Raw genomic sequence first — 23,202 nt, forward strand, 5'->3', positions numbered from 1 at the left:
ATAAACAATTGCTAAACACATTTGCATCTAACAAATGTTTCCTGTCAGTTGGGATATTTTTTTGAAGATCGATGGGATCTCACCCTCCAGAGAACTCCAGAGTATACTATCTCCAGAAGCATTGTATCTCATCTATGTGCAGAATTTCAGGAAATGTTCTCTTATAACATCATTTAATTAAACTTTTAGATTGTTTCTCTGAATACACTAGAGAGTAATATATTTTTTTTAGCAGATACCACATTTTATCATGTTTCAACAATACCATTTTTATTGAAGTAAACATCTGATATCTTGCCTAGACGGAAACTTGATTCTCAGTTGTGCTGGAGAAAATGTAATTAGGTTGATAAGACCTTTAGATTTAAAATGAAAAATGTGGATTCAGATCATTGGATCTGGTAGTGACAGTCAACATTTTTACAAAGAGACGAATATGCATTTCAGTACATATTTATAATGGTGTGTTTTCTGACATATGCTTGTTTTCTATTAATTTTTAGTGCCTTTGATATCAGACATTAAGTTCACCCATATTGATGTTAAGTTTTTTGATACTTTTGGAGTAACATTTGGGATTGAAGGTGATACAGTCACATTGGCATGTTCAGTACTTTTAACACCCGATATCAGCAGACTACGCCCTCGAGCAGAATGGTATAGAGATGGTAAGTGCGATTTATTATAAACCCAATCTTGTGTACGCACTGAAAATATGCACAGCACAAACATTTTTAAAATAAAATCAAGACATGGGAGTTAAACAAACCTTTTCAAGTTATACTGTTTTGAACTAAGCTTAATTATCATGTTATAAATTAGAAAGAAACAGGACTAAGGATATGTTCTTTATTTATTTATTTATTTATTTATTTTCAAGATTAGCGAATTCCATATAGTAGCTTTGACATAGATAGATAGATAGATAGATCTACAAACACATTTTCATCTACAAAATTACTTTACTGATAAATTCTACTTAATTCGTCTGATTATTAAGATCATTAGTGAAGTACGTATAACATATGAACTTCAAGATATGTGTTTAAAGAAACACATCAAGCACCATAACCAGCGTTGTAGTGGTTATAGTGCTTGGAGATTTTTTTGTAAGCCCAAATAGATGTGTCACTTTTATTCAACAAACAACTTGACTGATAAACAAAGACAAATTGTGTTGAAACATATAGATAGCTGAGTAGGTGAATTAGTACCGTCTTTCCCTGGGTCTTATATAAATTTTTCCCCCGAAAAATGAACTAGGGCTTATTTTTGGGGGAGGTCTTATTCCGGGGAAAAACATGTGCTAAAAAACAGGTCTATGTTTCGGGGGAAACTTTTCTGAACATAAATCAGCTTACTCGCTAATAGGATACCAGAAATCTATGTTCAGGGAAACTTCCCCAAACATAGATTAGTTTACTTTCGAAGGGAATCTTGCGTATCTATGTTTGGGGAAACTTACCCGAACATAGATAAGCTTACTAGCAAATGTAATCCCGCAAATCTATGTTCAGGGAAAATACCCTGAACAAAGATTAGCGAATGACTAGGGCTTATTTTCAGGGAGGGCTTATATTAATAGCATCCCCCGAAAATAAGCTAGGGCTAGGAAAACACGGTAGTGGCTTAATTGCGATATTCCCAGGTGTGTAAACTACTTGACATCTCAATTGCCAAAATATAAATTCAACAGGAGACAAGTTTATGTTGTGATCAGTGCCCTAATTTAACATTAAAGACATCAAAGTTTTACTTGACTTTAAAAATAAATGACTACAAACTTATATAAATCAATAGATATGTAGATTCATTAAATCATATGGCCCCAAACATTCTGCTTTGGTTTTTGGTTCAGATTGTACAGGGCAAGTCTCAACTCAAACTTGTTGAAAAATTGATAGGCTTCACGAAGTGATACCTGCACAGCTAATAATAGGAAAAAGTTTTTTTTTTATACACATGAACCATTCAGTCACAAGTAGACTAGGTATTCAAGGTGTATAGAATACATTTTACAGAAAAGTATTAATTGTTACATGCATATTTAAATTGCTTCCATTTGGATTTGATTACAGATGTACTACTGAAGGAGACTAAATGGCACCAACTGCATTTTGGAGAGGGTCGTTCTTCTCTGACACTGACTCACTTGAATAAGGATGACGAGGGATTGTATACTGTAAGATTTGTCACAAGAGGAGGGGTTAATCAACACAGCGGCTTTCTCTTTGTGGCTGGTATTTATCAAAAACTATAGTTATTTCCTGCATTTCTATATTATCATACACTATAGAGAAATCACAAGAATGAATTAGCTTCTTTTTCTTATATATTTTGTAATCCATTACTGTTAGTCTGTTAGCCTGATATTGCATTTTTCTTATGAAAGTACATGTGTTATGACTATGGTGTGCACACAGTAGACGACATCTAATTTAATTTCCTGAAAAGCAGACAATGGCATATCTAGAGTTCCTACAGAATCCCTGTACTTAACACAGTGTTTGGCTTCCCAAACACAAATCTCTTAATGCTGCTTCCCCATGAGCACTGTTAAATTCATTCTAAATAGCAGATGACAAATTTAGTAGCAGGGAACAAAGTACATTGTAAAAGTAAAGTGACAATAGTATAGGCAAATTAAGGCTGCTGGTAAAGATAGGTTGTCGTAAATTCGCTCTAATACATTTAAGTAGGAAAGATATATTTAATTTTCTTTATCCTTTGCACAGTGCTTTTTTGTGTCACTATACACTACTTCCTCTTATCTAATGGTTCTTAACCCATGGTTAGGGACTCAAAAGTTGGTTCCCTCATGTTCAATAAGATCCAAGCTACTGGCCATGATAAATAGTATAAATTTAGTTACAGAGAACAAACTACTTAATGCAATGGAAGCTTATTTAGTCTAAAGAAAGTGTTTTTTTTGGTTGTTATATTTTATAACATGCCTTATGTTTTGGAACTTAATTTATACATATATTACAAGTATTAGTAATGCAATTATTAGCAATATAACAATAATCACAAAATGAAAGAAAATGTGTTTAACAAATGTATTTTATGTACACAAAACACCAATTAGTTGTAAAAAACTTTGCTGTACTTACTTGTCTCTCTCCACTGTCTAAAAGTGTGTTTTTACAAGTGCACAATATATATATACTTACACATGTTTGCAGTAACATGTAATTGTAATCATGTTATTTATATTTTCTTGTACTTATGGTAAAAATTAGTATAGTCATTTAACACAATCTATGAGATGAAAGCTTTCATCACAACGGTTCATCTTCTCCTCTTAAGATGCTGCTGCCTTGGTAGCCGGAGCACCAGGTGCACCAATGGACATTGAATGCCATGATGCTAACAAAGACTATGTAATTGTTTCATGGAAGCCTCCAAATACAGCAAGTGAAGCCCCTGTCATTGGATACTTTGTTGATAAGTAAGCTTGTATTATTTACATTTTATGATATTACACAATTTGCAGTACACCTCATATTTCCAGCATGCAGTTTGCCTTTTATTTTCACGTTTGATGGTCACCCATTTGATCTGTTTAACAGGAAACTGCAGGATCTGAGGTAAACATTGGAGATGACCATTCAATACATCTGAGACAAAGCTTTGTCTCAGATGTATTGAATGGTCATCTCCAATGTTTGTTTCCTGCAGTCTTATCCATATTCCTTTTGTGTTCTAAAGTGTTAGTATTTTTCTGGTTTATACAGTAAAGCTTTCAACATATTCGTCCAATAAATATCCAGTCACAGTGTAAATAGATATAACAATGTTTTATAACCTTCTAAATTCCCAATGAATACTTTTCTAGCAACCTGTTTTATTATCCCCACTTATACCCTTTGTGTCACTATACCTCACTCCATCTAGCATGTAAGCTCATTGAGCAGGGCCCTCAACCCCTCTGTTCCTGTGCGTCCATTTGTCTGGATACAATTATGTGTCTGTTAGTCCACCCATTGTACAGTGCTATGGAATTTTGCTGGCACTATATAAATAATAAAATAATAATAATAATCTGAAATAACTCAAATTCTATTAAAAGAAGGTCCTGTGGTTTGGTGATAATACAACTGAATGGATACATTTGTTCTAGTCCCTCCCAAATGCCATTCTAGAGAGATGTGAGCTCTTAATTATTAATGTTGCCCAATCTATCTGCTTTTACAAATATACTTAATAAGATTTAAGTGAGGCACAGACCCTAACATTAAACATCTATCATAAATGTCAAATTCTTGGGCAAAGGTCTAATCTTAAATCAGTCCCATTTGAAATTAAATGACCACTATAGTGCCAGGAAAACATACTCGTTTTCCTGGCACTATAGTGCCCTGAGGGTGCCCCCACCCTCAGGGTCCCCCTCCCGCCAGGCTGAAGTTGGAGGAAGGGGTTAAACTTACCTCTTTCTCCAGCGCCGGGCGGGGAGCTCTCCTCCTCCTCTCCTCCCTCTTCTTCCATCACCGGCTGAATACGCATGCGCGGCAAGAGCTGCGCGTGCATTCAGCCAGTCCATAGGAAAGCATTATCAATGCTTTCCTATGGACGCTGGCGTCTTCTCACTGTGAAAATCACAGTGAGAAACGCGGAAGCCCTCTAGCGGCTGTCAATGAGACAGCCACTAGAGGCTGGATTAACCCATAGGTAAACATAGCAGTTTCTCTGAAACTGCTATGTTTACAGGAAAAAGGGTTAATCCTAGCTGGACCTGGCACCCAGACCACTTCATTGAGCTGAAGTGGTCTGGGTGCCTATAGTGGTCCTTTAAGGGGATGGTAGCAATTGTACCAGCAGGAATGTCCCAATGATTTTCATTTTTACTGGAATATCTAAATACTAATAACGTTTTCTGATAATATAAATATACTGCTGTTAAGACTAGTACAAACTACTATAACAAACTCATCAATTAAGAGTATTTTTTTTGTAGGTGTGAGGTGGGCACTGAAAACTGGATTCAGTGCAATGATACTCCAGTGAAGATCTGCAAATATCCTGTAACTGGACTCTTTGAGGGCCGTTCTTACATTTTCCGGACCAGAGCAGTTAATAAAGCTGGTGTCAGCAGACCTTCCAGAGAGTCTATTGCTGTCGCTGCACTAGATCCTGCTGACCTGGCTCGTTTACAAAGTAAGTTCACTATATTCCGCGTATATTACATACAGGCATCAATTTCAAATGATCATATGCTTATTGTAGTGCAAGAATGTCAAAAAGGTAGTTCCTCAATTGTTGTTTATAAATAGCCCTCATTATGCTTTACCAACCATACGTTTTGCAAATTTAGGTTTTATTTTGTGACAAATCACTTTTTAGTGAATAAACCACATTTGAGTATTATTAATTGCACAGTTTAGGGTAAAAGCATTCTAAGAGGGAGTGGAGGGTGGATGACTGGGAGGGCTGCTCGGAGAGAAATTACGCAGCACCCTCTGCAAGGAAGCACCTGGGGTAGACATTTTTCTTCACTAATACTGTTTGTAGCTTGCAAAAAGAGATTGCAGCAAAAAGTTTAACATTTCCCTCTGCCTAATCACTTGGATATTTTTTTTCTCTTGAGGGTGGTGTTAGTGGAAGATTTGCATTAGGTGAAGTCCTGCCTCTGTCTACTCACACAGCAACTGTGGCCTGAATGTAATTGAAAGATTGTGCATATTGGAATTCCATTGTTTCTGTCACTACCTCATTCAAATCTACTGCATTCAGATGAGAAATTGGGGTTCTAGAAAATGCCAGATATTAAGCGACTAGAGCAAGAGAAAGATTAACGGTGAAGTGCAAGAAAAAAGGGGGTGGTAGTGGGAAAGAGATATATGAGGAAGATAAATATGGGGGGGATATATGATTAATAAACCAGATGGGGAGGAAAACAAATGTGGTGAAGTAATTAAGAAAGATAACACAAGTAATGGAAAGAGGCACATGTGGTCTGAGAGATAGGGTAGAGAAGGATACATAGTAGAAATGCATAAATGGGGAGTGGTTCCAATCTGGGATGTAGATTGGAAAAAATATTGTGTAGTAGACATAGGAAAACATATAATACTGTGGGAGAAATCTATGAGGTGACACAAGTTGGGTTTAAATAAGGAAGGTTACATAAGTGGCACAAAAAAAGAGCAGGTGGTGAGAGGGGCATAAGTGGGGGAGATATATAGGATTTGACAATATCAAAGATTTAGTTACAGGAGAGAGAGAGATAGATAGGAGGTAAGGAATATGTGGAGAACATGAATGACAAATATTGCAAGTGGAACACTCTTGGAACATATACATATACGGCTGCATTTGCACATACTACAAATATTCTATATTCTCATACACATATGAAGGAGCCTATTACACTTGAGGGCCAAAGTTATTAATCGATAATAAGGACTTCAGCATTTCCTACATGTATCCTAATACTGCTGTGCAAATATATTTTTTGGGATAATGGGGAAGTTAAATTGTCCAAAATTCCCATGATGTTTCTCTCTGCTACATATTCATCTCCTTACCATCTTCTTCCTCACATGTGTCTCTTTATCCTACTTTTGTCTACCTTTCTTTATTTATGGGATAATTATGGATTTATTTGTGCAAACAATTGGTCAAGTTATTACTTTATTTCAGGGACAGGTTTGATGTTATGTGGCAGGTCAGTACTGAACTAATCCTGAGCTAAGTAGCCTAATCTTGGGTTTAAACTTTCAGCCAAAAATTGTAGCCCATTTGGAAAGGTTCCTAGTGGTGCCCATTTTAAATTAAATTTAAAATTTATATATTTGTGCAGTTCAAATAAATCTGCCATCCAAATTGTCCTAAAATAGTTCTGAACGAGTTTTATGACATTACTTCTGCAAATTCTACGTTTAAACTAACTCTTTTCATACCACTTAAATTTAATGGTCAGATGGAGGGGGTTGGGGAAGAGGAATGGCGGAATCGATTAGGGGATCAGGGGGGAGATGTCTGGGGAGAGGGAGAGGGTGAGAGCAATCTATTCCCCCGAAGAGGGGTCTTTTTCTGTTTCTTTTTATCTCCTGTAGTGGAATTTTGGATGTATATTTTGTGTACGGGGTAAAACAGAGTTATTCTTTATATATGATAGTCTGTACCTGATAATTAGAGATAAAGATATAAAGAGATACCACAACAGACAGGGTGAGTATATTCCCTTCCATGCGCTCAAGTAGTGATAGCATTAACACACAAAATAATAGGACAGTGTTTTAGGGAGTACTACATCTCTTTATACAATTTAAAAGAGGTAAATGATAAATCAAACATAAAGAGCTGCTTAATAAGAGCTATTTTAATAAAATATCAGAATCCCAAAGAAACAAATTGAGCCATCCTATATCTAAACTGGAAATTGAGAATGAGATAAATAAAATAGAAAAAATAAAGACACCAGGCCCAGATGGTCTTAGTGATTTATTTTATAAAACTTTCAAAGATCAATTAGTAGAACAATTGACTAGAACTTTTAATTACATTGTTTTGCAATGGACTTACTAAAATGCTTCAAGCTAACCTACTTCCAATCCCAAAACAAGGGAAAAATGTAACAGCGGTTGAACATTATAGGCCAATTTCATTAATTAATGGAGATACTAAAATATTTTCTGCAATTTTGGCCAACAGACTAAAAAATATATTGAATACAATAATACATTCAGTTCAAATTGGTTTCGTACCAGGGAGAAGCTCCTCATACAATACAAGGAGAATAATTGACATTAAAAATTATTGACTAGCAAAAAAGTCCCCTTGCTGACCCTGTCGATTTATGCTGAAAAAGCGTTCAACAGGGTCAGCTGGGAATTTATGAGCCACTCATTACAAGGTAGGATACATTGGGCCATCATGGCGTTATATACAACTCCCTCAGCAAGAGTAGTAGGATTTAATTTATGTTCAAATTGGTTTTTGCTTAGTAACGGTACTAGGCAGGGATGCCCCCTGTCTCCACTCCTTTATATTATGTCCATTGAATCTTTTGTCAAAAAAAATAAGAAATAATAAGAATATCAGGGGCTATAGATGTAAAGAAGGGGAACAAAAATTAATATGTATGCTGATGACTTACTAATTGAAATTTTATAGCTGAAAAGGTCATTAGATTATCTTATGAAGGAGATGGACAAGTAGCAAACTATAAAATTAATATAGACAAATAAATAATAGTGGATCTTAATTCAGATAATAGTTTAAAACAAGATATTAGATCCAAATATAATTTCACTTGGATGAATAAAGGTATGCCCTACTTTATGCCCTACTTAGGAATAAAATTATCAAGAGTATTAAATAGTATTAGAGAAATCAATTTTCTGTCACTTCTTTGTCATACTAACCATTTGTTAGAGAACTAGAGAAATATAGAAACATCTTGGATGGGAAGAATTAATATAATTAATTAATATATTCTCCCCAAATGGCAATATATGTTTAGGATGATTCCTTTGAGTTTTTCAGATTGGTGGCTAAGTATGATCCAGAAGAGTATCACAAGTTTCATCTGGCGAGGGAAAAAAACAAGGTTAAACCAAAATATTTTAGCTCAAAGTATGTTAAATGGGGGAGTTACATTTCCATTAATTAAAAATAATTTTTCAGCTAGTATGATTTATCATATGTATAATACTCAAACAAGAAAACAAGTAAACAAGAAAAAGAAACATGCCTTAAAATTATGAGCAAATCTTGCCATTTAAAAGATTTGAGTTCTCTGTTATGGCAAGCAAATAATTCAAATAAGATGATATTGGCCAGAAATTCTAGTACTATTTTGGGTTATGCTATAGGATTCTGTATAAAATAAAAAAATAAATGTGGTATATCAAACTATATTCTTGAACACATTTATTTACTTTCATTGGAACAATATATCATAGACATGGATTTGAAGGGGTGGAGACAGAGGGGCATCTTAAAAATAGAGCAAATTTTAATAGCAGGAAGAGTAAAACCTTTTCCACAGATTGCTCAAGAATACCAACTCCCAGGATCGTAAATATTTAATTATTTGAGATTAAAAAATTACACAACGACCAGGGGCGAGGCCAAGCAACTAGATGGACTAAATGCCATTTCCAATAGCTCCAGGCCCCAAATCCCTAATCTACTCAATACCGCCTAACAACAGCTACATCACCCATCCAAAGGCGGTCAGCCTGCCTGGAGGAACACTCTCATGCCCTTTTTTTATGTCTCACATGCCAGAGTGACCCGCTGTAGCGGATTGGTACCGGGCTGTCCTACAACATGTATGGGGATAATTGTATTTGGTCATATTGCTAGTTTAATGTGTGTGAACATGCATAGAAATCATTGTATCCGGGTATATTGGCAGTTGAATGTGTGTAAAGTACTGTATTCCTCTGGTTGTTCGGTAGAATCATTCGAATGAAACAAGGGAATGAAACTACCGAACAACCAGACCACCCTGTGTAAAGTGTGCCTTCAATTACCGTTTGCAACAATGTTGCAAACGGGTAATTACCTATTCGTGCAGTGTGGTCTTTGTCCTCTGGGTGGCCGCCATTCGGGATACGAACACGTGGCGGCGGCTGAGACCTCCATACTTCCAGAAATTCGTATAGAAACTACCGAATGACCCGCCGTTCGGTAGAAAGAAACTCACGAACTAGGGGATTCATGCGAATTCCCCTTAGTCTCTATAACCCAGGCAATTCGTCTGTTTCATTCCCTTTTCTGTGACCGACCGCAGGGCCAAAATGCATGGAACTGTTTTCGGATACTTTACCCATGCGGTCGGTCAAATCTTTGGAACCCCATATCTCACGAACCGTTTATCCGAATGGGCTGATTTTAAAATATGTTGTTCCTCCAGACTAGGGCTATCTGGAGATATTGGATTTGTGGATGTACCCCAAGTATTTAGGGTACATCCAAAACTTGAGTAAAACTATGTACATGATAAGGGGATTATGATGCTAGAGGAGGGGAGGAGATGTGTGGGAGGTTACTGTTCACAGATTGGATAATGTCTTAAGTGATAGAACCTCCTCCCTTGCATGGGAGAGGGCTTTATAAGGAACTGTGGAATAAAGCTTGTCAGTTCTACTCCTGAAACTGTGTGTCGTCCAGTTATTGGGATTGCGATGGGGATATTGCTGTATTACTCTACCTGCTAGAAACCTTGCCTGTGGACTTATCATCACCTTGTTCCTGAGCCTCACTGGGATCTCTAGTGGGGAATAGCTGTGAAAGATCGGCTCTCCGCTACATTGGTTGGCAGCGCTGGGATCCAAACTCACAGAGGAACAAGCGTAAATGGAGTACAGATGGAGATTGATTTTTCTGCGCTAAAACGCACCACGCTAAAGGACCTCCTAGAGGCAAGGGGTATACAAGCCAGCAATAAGAAGAAAGCAGTACTTGTTACAGAACTCATGGCAGAGTATAGAATGGAGGGCGATTCAGTTCCGGCACAGAGGGAGCCGGGAGGAACACCACAAGGATCGGAATTCCAGAGGCAGGTTCAGTTCAGGCTATCCCTTTATGGGGAAAACCCCCCAGCAGAAATTATTACCAGGACAGTGTCCGAGGTACAAGAATTCATCCTAAGGACACAGGCGACAACAGTTCCAGAACAAAGCTCTGCAAGTAGTGTGCCACAGGAAGGTAAGCCTAAAATACCGTACCAGGCTTTTAAAACATATGTGGAGGCAGAGGAAGATATAGACGCTTTTCTGCAAGACTTTGAGAGACTGTGTGCACTGCATAAAATTAACACAGAGGACTGGGTACCTATTTTGGCCGGAAGGTTAACCGGGAGGGCAGCAGAGGCATATCGGACTGTACCTAATGACGAAATAAGGAATTACAGTAAAGTAAAAGAAATTATACTCGCCAGGTATGCTATAACACTCGAGGCATACCGGCGGAGATTCCGGGATTTAAAGAAAGCAGAGAAGGACTCGCACGCAGAGTGGGCATGCCGATTACAGAGGGCAGCACTCGGGTGGGTGCAAGCTAGCAAGGCACGTTCTATGGAGGATGTAATACAGATGTTGCTGATGGAGCAGTTCTATGAGGGAGTAACCAGTGAGGTCCAGGAATGGGTAAGGGACAGAAACCCTACTTCCCTCACCGAGGCTGCTAGAAAAGCAGATGACTACCTGGACGCACGCAGGCCACAAAAACCTGCAGCTCCAAAAGCAACCTTTAACACATTCGGGGGAACCACCTACACCCCAGCTCCACCGAGACCACTACCACCACCACCACCACCCGCTGCACAGCCCCGGTTCCGACAACCCACCGCTGGCCCCTGTCATCACTGCCAGAAGTGGGGACATTATAAAAGGGAATGCCCACAGCTGCGGGACCGTTCCACCTGGATTCGTCCAGGCCCACCTCCACCCCGGGCGGCCGCAGCCCACCACTACCAGGACCTAGTTGCCACCCCGTATGGTTCCGCAGTCCCCATTACCACTGTGGAACAATGGGAGGTACTGCACGAGGCAGATCCTGTCCAGGCCAATGTGGACAATCTACGGCACCATCGACAGACCGTATATCTGAATGGTACAGCAGTCCGGGGGTTACGAGATTCGGGAGCCACCATCACTTTGGTACAGAGCCACCTGATTTCAGATCAGGCAAAACTGAACAAAACTGTTGCCGTCCGGGTAGCTGGGGGAGCAGTGTACCGGCTACCTACAGCAAGGGTACATTTACATTGGGGAGCGGGGGCAGGGGAAGTGGAGGTGGGGTTGATGCCGCATTTACCGGCGGAGGTTTTATTGGGGAACGATCTGGGGAGGCTCACTTCTGCTTTTGAGCCCCAGTCGCCCACCACAGGGGAGGTCAACCCTGTAGTCACCCGACAACAGGCCCGCATCCAGGACCACAACACACTGCCGGAGGTCCAGGTAAGCAACCCTACCCCCCCTCTAGAATGTGTCCCCTGGGCTCCACCTAATGAATTTGTAGCTGAAGTTGCAACAGACCCCACGCTTCAGGTGTATAGGGACAAGGTTGTCACGGGTCCCCCCGGGGCGGAGGGAGAGAGATTTATATGGGATAAACAACTTTTGTACAGGGAAACAAGCAAGCAGATTACGGGGTCAGACCCGATAGCGAGGAGACAATTAGTGGTACCGCAGCGGTACCGGGCTGAATTACTCCGGATAGCGCATGATATTCCGCTATCCGGACATCTAGGAGTTAGTCGCACCAGGTACAGACTAACCCAGAGTTTCTTCTGGCCAGGGATTAGCCAGGAAGTACGCAGATATTGCACGACTTGCGATACCTGCCAGAGAGTGGGAAAAAGGGGAGATCGCAGGAAGGCTAAACTTCACCCCTTACCCATAATAGAGGAACCTTTTAGCCGAATAGCGGTGGATCTGATAGGCCCCCTCAATAAAGCTAGCCCGTCAGGAAAAAGGTATATTTTAACGGTAGTAGATTATGCCACCAGGTATCCAGAGGCAGTGGCTCTGACCAACATCCACGCTGAAACGGTCGCGGATGCCCTCATGCGGATATTCTCCCGGATGGGATTACCCAGGGAGATTATCTCGGATCAGGGTACCCAGTTTACCGCAGCATTCACCCAACACCTCTGGAGGATCTGTGTCATTAAGCCTATTATCAGTGCCCCTTACCACCCCCAGACGAACGGGCTCTGCGAACGATTCAATGGTACCTTGAAGCAGATGCTCCGAACCTTCGCAGAGACCCACAAGGACTGGGAACGATTCCTGCCGCACCTCCTATTCGCATACCGGGAGGTGCCGCAGGAATCCACAGGGTTCTCCCCGTTTGAATTACTGTTTGGGAGGAGGGTCCGAGGCCCATTAGATCTTATTAGAGAGCATTGGGAGGGAGACCGGAGCACAGACGGCACCCCCATCATACCATATGTGTTGGCCTTTCGGGACCGCCTAGAAGCGTTGACCAAGACGGTAAGGGAAAACCTTCAGGAGGCCCAGACCCGCCAGTGCACATGGTATGATCGGGGAGCCAGGGACCGTAGCTTTCAGGTCGGGCAGAAAGTACTAATTTTAAAACCTGTCCGACATGATAAGTTACAGGCCGCCTGGCAGGGCCCATATCAGGTGGTGGAGCAAAGATGTGACACCACCTATATTATCGGCCCCTGCACAGGGACTGGGGGGCGACGCATGCTCCATGTGAACATGCTGAAGCCCTACCACGAGCGTACTGAGGAGGTAACCGCCATCTGTGCCCCTAACACGGAAGAGTTTGACAGCTTACCCCTCCCCGATTTGCTGGGGGATGGGCAGTTGTCCGGGGATTTAGGGGAGGTTGCGCTGGGAGATCGGCTGAGCCCACAGGAGCGGATCGAGGTACAGCAACTATTAGAAGAGAAACGCGACACGTTCTCTAATGTACCTGGATACACGCCTCTGGCAACTCACCGGGTCGAGACCCCAGGGCAACTACCCATGCGCCAGACTCCCTACCGCATCCCAGAAGCGGTACGGGCAAACATGCGTAAGGAGATCGACGAGATGCTCGAACTGGGGGTGATTGAACCCTCAGACAGTCCTTGGGCATCTCCTGTAGTCCTCGTACCAAAGCGAGACGGTACGACCCGCTTCTGCGTGGACTATAGGAGATTGAACGAGAAGACCGTATCCGACGCCTATCCGATGCCCCGGATAGACGAGTTACTGGACAGAATGGCCAGGGGCCAATACCTCACCACTATTGACTTGTGTAAAGGTTATTGGCAAATCCCCCTGGCCCCAGACGCCATCCAGAAGTCGGCCTTTGTCACCCCATTTGGCTTGTACCAGTTTAAGGTCATGCCATTTGGGATGAAAAACGCCCCAGCCACCTTCCAAAGGATGGTGGATCGACTCCTGGATGGATTTCAGGACTATACCTGTGCCTACCTGGACGATATTGCTATTTTTAGCAATACGTGGCAGGAACATTTAGCTCACATAGGAGCTGTGCTAGATAGGATAAGGGAAGCAGGTTTGACCTTGAAGCCGGCCAAGTGTAGTATCGGAATGGCTGAGGTACAGTACCTGGGACATAGAGTAGGGTGCGGTAAACAGAAACCCGAACCCGCCAAAGTAGAGGCTGTAGCCCAGTGGCCCACCCCTAGGACTAAGACCCAGGTTTTAGCGTTTCTAGGGACAGCGGGGTATTACAGGAAGTTTGTTCCCAATTATAGCGCCCTGGCCAAACCCCTCACTGACCTGACCCGTAAGAACCTTCCCCGCCAAGTAAACTGGACCCCGGAGTGTGAGCAGGCATTCCAACAATTGAAAAATGCACTGATAAATGCCCCTGTCTTGGCAGCTCCCAATCCAACTAAACGTTTTTTTGTTCACACAGACGCTTCTATGTTTGGATTGGGGGCAGTACTGAGTCAAGTCGGGGCCGATGGCGGCGAACATCCAGTGGCTTACATCAGTCGCAAACTGTTACCTCGAGAAGTAAGCTACGCCGCCATCGAAAAGGAGTGCCTGGCTGTGGTGTGGGCCCTAAAGAAACTGCAGCCCTATTTATATGGACAGCCCTTTTCCTTGCTCATGGATCACAACCCGTTAGTCTGGCTGAACCGGGTGGCTGGGGACAACGCCAGGCTGCTGCGCTGGAGTTTGGCGCTACAGCCTTTTGACTTTAATATCCAGTACCGGCCGGGTAAGCAGAATGGAAATGCTGACGGGTTGTCAAGACAAACTGACTTAGAGAAATGATCCGTGAGCCCCCGGACATCCCCAAGCCGATCCGTGTTGGATCAGACTGTGTATGCCGGCTTGTGGGCAAGGTGGAGCAGTGTAGCGGATTGGTACCGGGCTGTCCTACAACATGTATGGGGATAATTGTATTTGGTCATATTGCTAGTTTAATGTGTGTGAACATGCATAGAAATCATTGTATCCGGGTATATTGGCAGTTGAATGTGTGTAAAGTACTGTATTCCTCTGGTTGTTCGGTAGAATCATTCGAATGAAACAAGGGAATGAAACTACCGAACAACCAGACCACCCTGTGTAAAGTGTGCCTTCAATTACCGTTTGCAACAATGTTGCAAACGGGTAATTACCTATTCGTGCAGTGTGGTCTTTGTCCTCTGGGTGGCCGCCATTCGGGATACGAACACGTGGCGGCGGCCATCTTAAACTACCGAACAGCGGTGTTTTGCCGTCGAGTGTCTGGAACTAAAATCGGACACTTGACTAGGCAAACACCGCTGAGACCTCCATACTTCCAGAAATTCGTATAGAAACTACCGAATGACCCGCCGTTCGGTAGAAAGAAACTCACGAACTAGGGGATTCATGCGAATTCCCCTTAGTCTCTATAACCCAGGCAATTCGTCTGTTTCATTCCCTTTTCTGTGACCGACCGCAGGGCCAAAATGCATGGAACTGTTTTCGGATACTTTACCCATGCGGTCGGTCAAATCTTTGGAACCCCATATCTCACGAACCGTTTATCCGAATGGGCTGATTTTAAAATATGTTGTTCCTCCAGACTAGGGCTATCTGGAGATATTGGATTTGTGGATGTACCCCAAGTATTTAGGGTACATCCAAAACTTGGGTAAAACTATGTACATGATAAGGGGATTATGATGCTAGAGGAGGGGAGGAGATGTGTGGGAGGTTACTGTTCACAGATTGGATAATGTCTTAAGTGATAGAACCTCCTCCCTTGCATGGGAGAGGGCTTTATAAGGAACTGTGGAATAAAGCTTGTCAGTTCTACTCCTGAAACTGTGTGTCGTCCAGTTATTGGGATTGCGATGGGGATATTGCTGTATTACTCTACCTGCTAGAAACCTTGCCTGTGGACTTATCATCACCTTGTTCCTGAGCCTCACTGGGATCTCTAGTGGGGAATAGCTGTGAAAGATCGGCTCTCCGCTACACCCGCAAATCCTGACAAATCATAAGGCAGAAACACACTCATGCCCTTTTTTTATGTCTCACATGCCAGAGTGACCCGCAAATCCTGACAAATCATAAGGCCACATGACTACGCAAAGGCCATCGTGGCTGGGCCCTCTACTCACCACATTTCAAGATGGAAATACCCACAGAGATGGGCCGCACAAAGCCAAAGACACCGGCAGTGGCACCCTGCAGTACGAGAAACATCGGCAAGCTGCTCACGGCATGCAGCAGCCAAAAAGAATAGAGCAGGCTGAAAGAGGGGCCTCCACAGACCTGTCGGATGATGAGGACAGTCAGCCTCATGCTAGGCCTAGCAACCTTACCGCATCAACCCCAGGCATGTCCACGGAGCCACAGTCCTCAGCTCCCTCCACCAAACAGGACATAGCCGACTTATATGAAAACGATACCGACATGGTGAAGGAAGAGGTCCAAGCGGTCACGGAGAGGGTGCAGTCACCAAAGAAGATGTGACAGACCTCAAAATATTCCAAAAAGAAAAAACTCACAGGCACTCCAATTTTCATTGGAGTACTTATTGTACTGGGATTGCTGGTCCTGCTCTGGAGCACCCTTGGCCGTTGGGATTGAGTGCGGTTCTCACCACTTACTCTGCTTAATAGACCTCAAAATATTGTCAGAGTCAACACCCGAGGATGAGGCCATAGCATTCCTGTACTACGCAGTCTCCCCTCTCTCCCCTCACCCCCGCTGCACCCGTGGTCAGGGGTCTTACTGTGAGACACTCCTTAATTACTGGGCAACACTATTTAGCTTGGCAACGAATGGCAGTAATGTGGTCCATAACATAGACTAGTATAATGGGATTCACCCTAAGATACTAACTTCATAAATAGTCCTTGTAGCTTCTAGCTGACCCACTACCAAACAAGCACGCACAGGGCCTCTGGCAACGTCTAAGACTTGGATGGTGTGACCTAGCAGAGCATGTAAGATGACAAGATCACTAGGTACCATGCACGCAGAAGACAGTTACACTGCACCACGCAACTCTTAGACCCTGGGAACTTCTTATCACACCACACGCATAGGCTCCAATAATAGTTTTTTTATGGCAATATGTGCTATCTTGTACTGAAAAAGTGCTCTTTCATATTGAAAAATGTGCTACGCTTTAGAATGTCAAACTTTTCCTTTTACGACTTGCTTCTGTTACACATGTTGCTGCTGTTGTGACATTCCATGTTTACGTGTCTTTAAAACATGCACAAGAAAAATAAAGAATAAAAAAAAAAAATTACACAACGACCAACCTATTGAGAGTAAAATCAGATATAATAGATAAACTTTTTAATATTCTAAATTATGATTTAACATCAAAAGTAATATCTAAAGATATGGACAAATTACAAAGGTTACCAGTTTTCCAAATTTGGCAAATTTCAAGTATACTTTAAAAACGAGAGAATGGTGTGATGCATGGTTGAAAGTTTAAGAAGTAATGTATTGTATAAACTGGGCAGAAATACAATTCAAAGTACTATAGAGGTGGTACCAAGTACCGACAAGATGAAAAACAATGTACCCTGAATACCCACCGATATGTTGGAGATGTAAGTAGCTTAATGGAACATATATCCACATATGGTGGAGGTGTGATAAAATAGTTAATACTTGGAAAGATTTTTCTTTTTATAAAAACTCATATTAGCTTAGATCTGAATTTTACTCCTCCAGAAATAGCTCTTTTGCATCTGAACTGTCCAAAGATAAATAACAAGATATGTTTTTTTTTATTATACAATGTTTTTTGGTGGTAAAGATTGTAATTGTGTGTAGTTGGAAAAATTCTCAAGCTCCACTTTGGTCGAATACATATGAACAGATATTATTCCAAACTAAAATGGAAAAGAACACCAGTAATACCCTAGGACACAGATTAAAAACAACTAAAATATGTGAAGAATGGGCAAATAAATTGGATATCAATTACTAATTAACCCTAAACGTTGAATTTTTAGAAGATATTTTGCTATAATGATTGATATTATAAATCCACCTGCTTGACAATGGATTGATTTTGTCTTAAATGTAAAAGTCCTGTGATTTATACAGGATTTTGTGTAAAATGTTTTATGTATGCTGCTTATGATGATTAACGTTGGACAGTGATGATTGTATAAAATGATTTTAACAGTGGATAAGCAGTTACAAACTATCTGTGATATAATTGATTTTTGTAATTGAAAAGAAAACAATAAATAAAAAATTATTAATAAAAAAAATAATGGTCACCTAACAAAACAAACAAAAACTCTTTATATAAATCCATGTAGCATAAAGTCAGTTTATATGATGTGCTAGCTAAAACAGTCAGTAGATTTGCATTTATATTTACTATATCCTGTTTTGGCTTTAGAACGTTTTCCAAAAATGCTTTGGTACATTTATAGCTTAATTCAGAAATCAAGTGAAGCCATATGTAATAAGAAAATAAACTTTACACAATACCATCAAAATTAAGATGGCATTGCAACCAAGAATGCACTGTACGTTAAAATATAAAAGCAATCATTAAAATTGCATTGCAGCACAAACAAACCATAACATTACAATGAGAGAAGATATTACAGTTTCAAAAGTCCACAATACACAATAAAAACAACTTTGGGAAACACATAAGAACAAACATTAACAATGCATAGGATAATAAACACTGAAAGAAGAGCTCTGGACAACTAGAACTTTTCAGCGAAGAAATCTTGCTTTGAAGAATTTGTCAACTCTATAAAAATGCAAACATCAACAAGATAAATATATATATATATATATATATGCGCAAACAAAACAGGGTAGTACTAGCGCTAATTTGCAAAGTGAAGAAAACAGATGAGCAGCTGTAACAAGTTCTTATCTTAAGAGTAGGTCTAGTGGTAGTATGCTGGTGCAGCGCTAAAAGTTTTTATAATTGTAACAGTTGTGAATTTTAATTGTAACAATTGTGAATAAACTCAGAGTGTGGATATATACATAAACAGTACCTTTAGGTATACAAAAAATGTCCTAAGTTGATATTCAATACCTTAAAAATAAACAGAATATACAAAACATAGTGTAAACTGTGACAAAAAGTGAATTTCAATTAAGAGTGAAAAATTCCCACTCACACTTTGGAGAGCTAATAGTATATAGCTCAATTTGATAGCCCGTGGGGTCCGTGAAGGCGACCCTATCCCTTCTTTTTGCTGGATATTCTTTCCTTTGAATTCTGAAATGTTGAAACATATATATGGTGCAGTACCGTATGGTTCCAAATATGTATAAAAAAGAACAGGTTGGTACTTACAGACACAGAGCCATCCACATCGGCTCTGATCAAGGGTATATGTGGTTAAGGACCACACACCTTCTACTTTTTCATATGCCTACTTCTCTCTGTGCACAAAACTCACCTCTGGTGGTATCTACCCTTCCAAACAACTTGTGGTGATGTCAGATTTCTGAACAATGATGCAAATGAGTTGTGCAATTCTCCAGCTGTGATCTTTGGAGATTTTTTGACCACTTCAACCATCCTCTTCACACTGCATTGAGACAATATAGACACACATAATTTGGTCTATGTGTTACCTTATAGTTATACCCCTGTGAAACAGGAAGTCATGGTTATACAATTTCCAGTTCCTAGTCACCCAGGTATACTAAAAAATAAAAAAAAACTATGGGGATATAATTAAAATATACTTTTCTCACATTAATTCAAAGTGGTGACAATAATTGTGCAACACATATAGTTAAAGATTTATTATTTTTTTACAAACAGTGTTGTGTTAACAATTGTTTAACCCCTTAAGGATCAAACTTCTGGAATAAAAGGGAATCATGACATGTCACACATGTCATGTGTCATTAAGGGGTTAATATTCATGAATGCAGAGTATTTTGTGCGTTTTTTTAACAAAAGACTAAACAATAAAGACACATTTTCACTGCCTTTTTTGTGCTCATATTTACTAAGGGTGCCCATATTAATGGAGGGCTCTTGGTATATATAGATTTTATATACTGCTCTTCTTTTTTTCCCTCTATTGGTAATTTCTTCCTTGATCTGTGTCACGAAACCTAGTGACCCAACACACAGTGTGTATATGATTAGACATATGTTTGTTTTACTTTTATAATTCAATGTATAATATAATATAAGGCTTCTCTCTAATGATAAGCAAATTATGGAGTTAATCCACTATTCTCTCACTTTTACTTATTTTTTTTATGTATTTCAATTTGTATTACGATTTAACAGGTGTTATCATCCTATCATCCACATGGCAAATTAACAGAATGCAAGTTACACATTTAGCAAATGGTGATTACACCATATTCAGAAGCTGTGCCAAGATGTGTCCCAAATATAATTTGTTGTGAATATACGGATAGAGGTTGTGGGTTGATAAAGGTTTTTTTCAGTAAGGGGAGAGGAAGGAGGGGAAATGGGGTGAGGGATGTTGTCCTACTTTCATTACATAATTGTCACTACAGGTTAACGATCATAGTCCAGTAACAATCAATATTCACCTGTAGACAGCGTGTACAGGTCCTTAGAATGGCCAGGTTAGATGTTGTTAGAGTAAGAATGGTGAGGTACAAGCCGAGTCAGGGAAGGCAGAAATAACAATAGCCGAGTCAGACGATTACAGAACGGAGAATAGTCAGGGAAAGCTGAGATTAATATACCAGAAAAAACACAGAATATAATGCACTCCTGGCAACTTTAAACAAAAACAACAACAAGGCAATGATACATACCCTAAGTGACCTTTTTATAGTGACCTCTTTAATTCCATAGCCACGCCCCCAAAAAGTTTGAAATTAAACATTTTGGAGGACCATGGCGTCATCAGCGTCATGACATTGGCGCATGCACCACATCATAAAAAGTGGCAGAGCTATAGCGGCAGGCGTCGGAAGCCCTGAGGAGATGAGAATGACCGTGAGAAGGGTTCCTCTCTACCTTAATGGACCTCCCCAGGCTGTGTCATGGCCGGGGAATCACAATGTAACGTGACAATCTTTGAATAAAATCAGCATTTAGTGACTGTCCCCTAGCACCAATCATCTTTTTTTCCATCAATCATTTTTTGGGGACATCACATCCAGAACCCCAAATACTGAATCAAACTAACATGTTCTGCAATCATGCTAGTCACTCACTTGGATATACATGATATTTTGCTGATACAGACTTCTGCTGAACAGCTATAAGGCCCAAATTCTGCCCAATCTCCATTGGTCAAAGTGTGAATGCACAGACCCTAACAGTAAAAATAAAAACAATACTTAATGCTGAAACATATATTATTAGAAATAATGCAGGGATCTGGAAACAATCATAAACAATTTCCCACAATTTATTAAGATGTCTCTAGAACCACTTGATGAAATTATTTCCCCCTAAAATATGATTTACTGTTATATATCTTACAGACGCACATATATTTATTTATATATATATATATATATATATATATATATATATATATATATATATATATATATATATCATAAAAAGATGGGCACAGGCACTCAATGGATTTTTTTAAAAACAGAATCAAAGTGTATTGAAAGGATCAACATTTCGACCAACCAGTCTTTATCAATATATATCTTGATAAAGACCGATTGATAGAAACATTGATCCTTTGATTGTGTTTTGAAAAAATCCATTGAGTGCTCTTATCTGCTTAAGTTACACATTCCTGTGCTGTGCAGCACTTCCGTCTAAAGGAAAAAATACTGGGTTGACATCTGAAACTTTTTTTTCTTAAAATATTGTTGGCAGCCACTGAAATATTTTTTCCAAAGAACAATGATTAACAATCTACTAAAATAAAACTTTAGTTGCCACTTGTGTTCTAATATAGCAGGTCATTAAGAAGAGAACCTGAAGGGAAGTGACAGGCGCTGTCTGATTGGGGCAAGTTATTTGATAATATGAAAATTTGATATAGCTGTACGTATGAAAATGTAACTTTATCACCACTTTCTAGATAGAGTTAGCAGGAACTATGCATAATTCTCATAAACCTAATCTACAAAAGCAGATGCCAGATTGTTAGCTACCACCAGAGAGCATAATAAAACTAGTAAATCTATTTGTCAATAAATCACACAGATTTGTGTCAATTCAAACGAGTCACTTTTATTTTTCTACTATAAAACACAAAATGAAAACAGGTTTTATAAGCATTGGGCTCTTGGCATCACCGCATCAAATGAATGGTTTATTTATTTGTGTATGCCAGTTTGTCAGTTAAATGGAATTCAACAAGCACAAGTGATTGTTGATCTCTGTTTAGGTGACATAAATATAACTAATATGACCAGTCATAACTCATGTGAGTAGAAAAGTCTAAGAAATCTGTAGAGTGTTACTGCAAGCACCATAACCACTTTAGCTTCCAGTCCTTCATGTAACACTACCAATTATGATGTATAATAATTGTATTACTTTCATGTAGCTAAACCTCCAGCTGCTATCAATCAGGCTGCCTGGAAATAACATCGTTGTTTGTTTTACTTTTATAATTCAATGTATAATATAATATAAGGCTTCTCTCTAATGATAAGCAAATTATGGAGTTAATCCACTATACTCTCACATTTACTTATTTTTTTTATGTATTTCAATTTGTATTACGATTTAACAGGTGTTATCATCCTATCATCCACATGGCAAATTAACAGAATGCAAGTTACACATTTAGCAAATGGTGATTACACCATATTCAGAAGCTGTGCCAAGATGTGTCCCAAATATAATTTGTTGTGAATATACGGATAGAGGTTGTGGGTTGATAAAGGTTTTTTTCAGTAAGGGGAGAGGAAGGAGGGGAAATGGGGTGAGGGATGTTGTCCTACTTTCATTACATAATTGTCACTACAGGTTAACGATCATAGTCCAGTAACAATCAATATTCACCTGTACAATGATACCTTGAGTTATGATTGCAATTAATATATCTAGTGTAATTAACTGAAAAAAATGACAATACTGATATTGTAATTTTAGAAACATATAATGAGTGCAAACATATAATGAACACCAAGAATCACATGAACATTAACTTTTCCTTTTCCTTTTGAATATTTTAAGGCCAAGATTTTACAAGTCCTATACAACAATAATATAAAGCTATTTGTCTAGCCTAGCTTTCACAAAGTCATTCAGGGTATTAGTTTAAATAGGTGATATTACAACGGATTTGACCTTTTGGATTGTTACTATGTTGACTAGTTCACAAGACATTGTATG

The 23,202-nt window shown here is 39.8% G+C and overlaps 1 protein-coding gene across 3 annotated transcripts in view; it reads left to right on the forward strand.

Moving 5' to 3' along the window:
* The window catches only part of MYOM2 (myomesin 2), a 187,185-nt gene that overhangs the window by 63,739 nt on the left and 100,244 nt on the right, over positions 1 to 23,202 (forward strand). For all 3 annotated transcript variants that reach the window (XM_063442912.1, XM_063442911.1, XM_063442913.1), the window contains 4 exons: positions 504 to 668; positions 2,079 to 2,240; positions 3,310 to 3,451; positions 4,958 to 5,157. In XM_063442912.1, the coding sequence (XP_063298982.1) occupies positions 504 to 668; positions 2,079 to 2,240; positions 3,310 to 3,451; positions 4,958 to 5,157 (669 nt within the window). The remainder of the gene's footprint in view (positions 1 to 503; positions 669 to 2,078; positions 2,241 to 3,309; positions 3,452 to 4,957; positions 5,158 to 23,202) is intronic.

Source organism: Pelobates fuscus, chromosome 2 (genome assembly GCF_036172605.1).
Source record: "Pelobates fuscus isolate aPelFus1 chromosome 2, aPelFus1.pri, whole genome shotgun sequence".
Classification (NCBI taxonomy): Eukaryota; Metazoa; Chordata; class Amphibia; order Anura; family Pelobatidae; genus Pelobates; species Pelobates fuscus.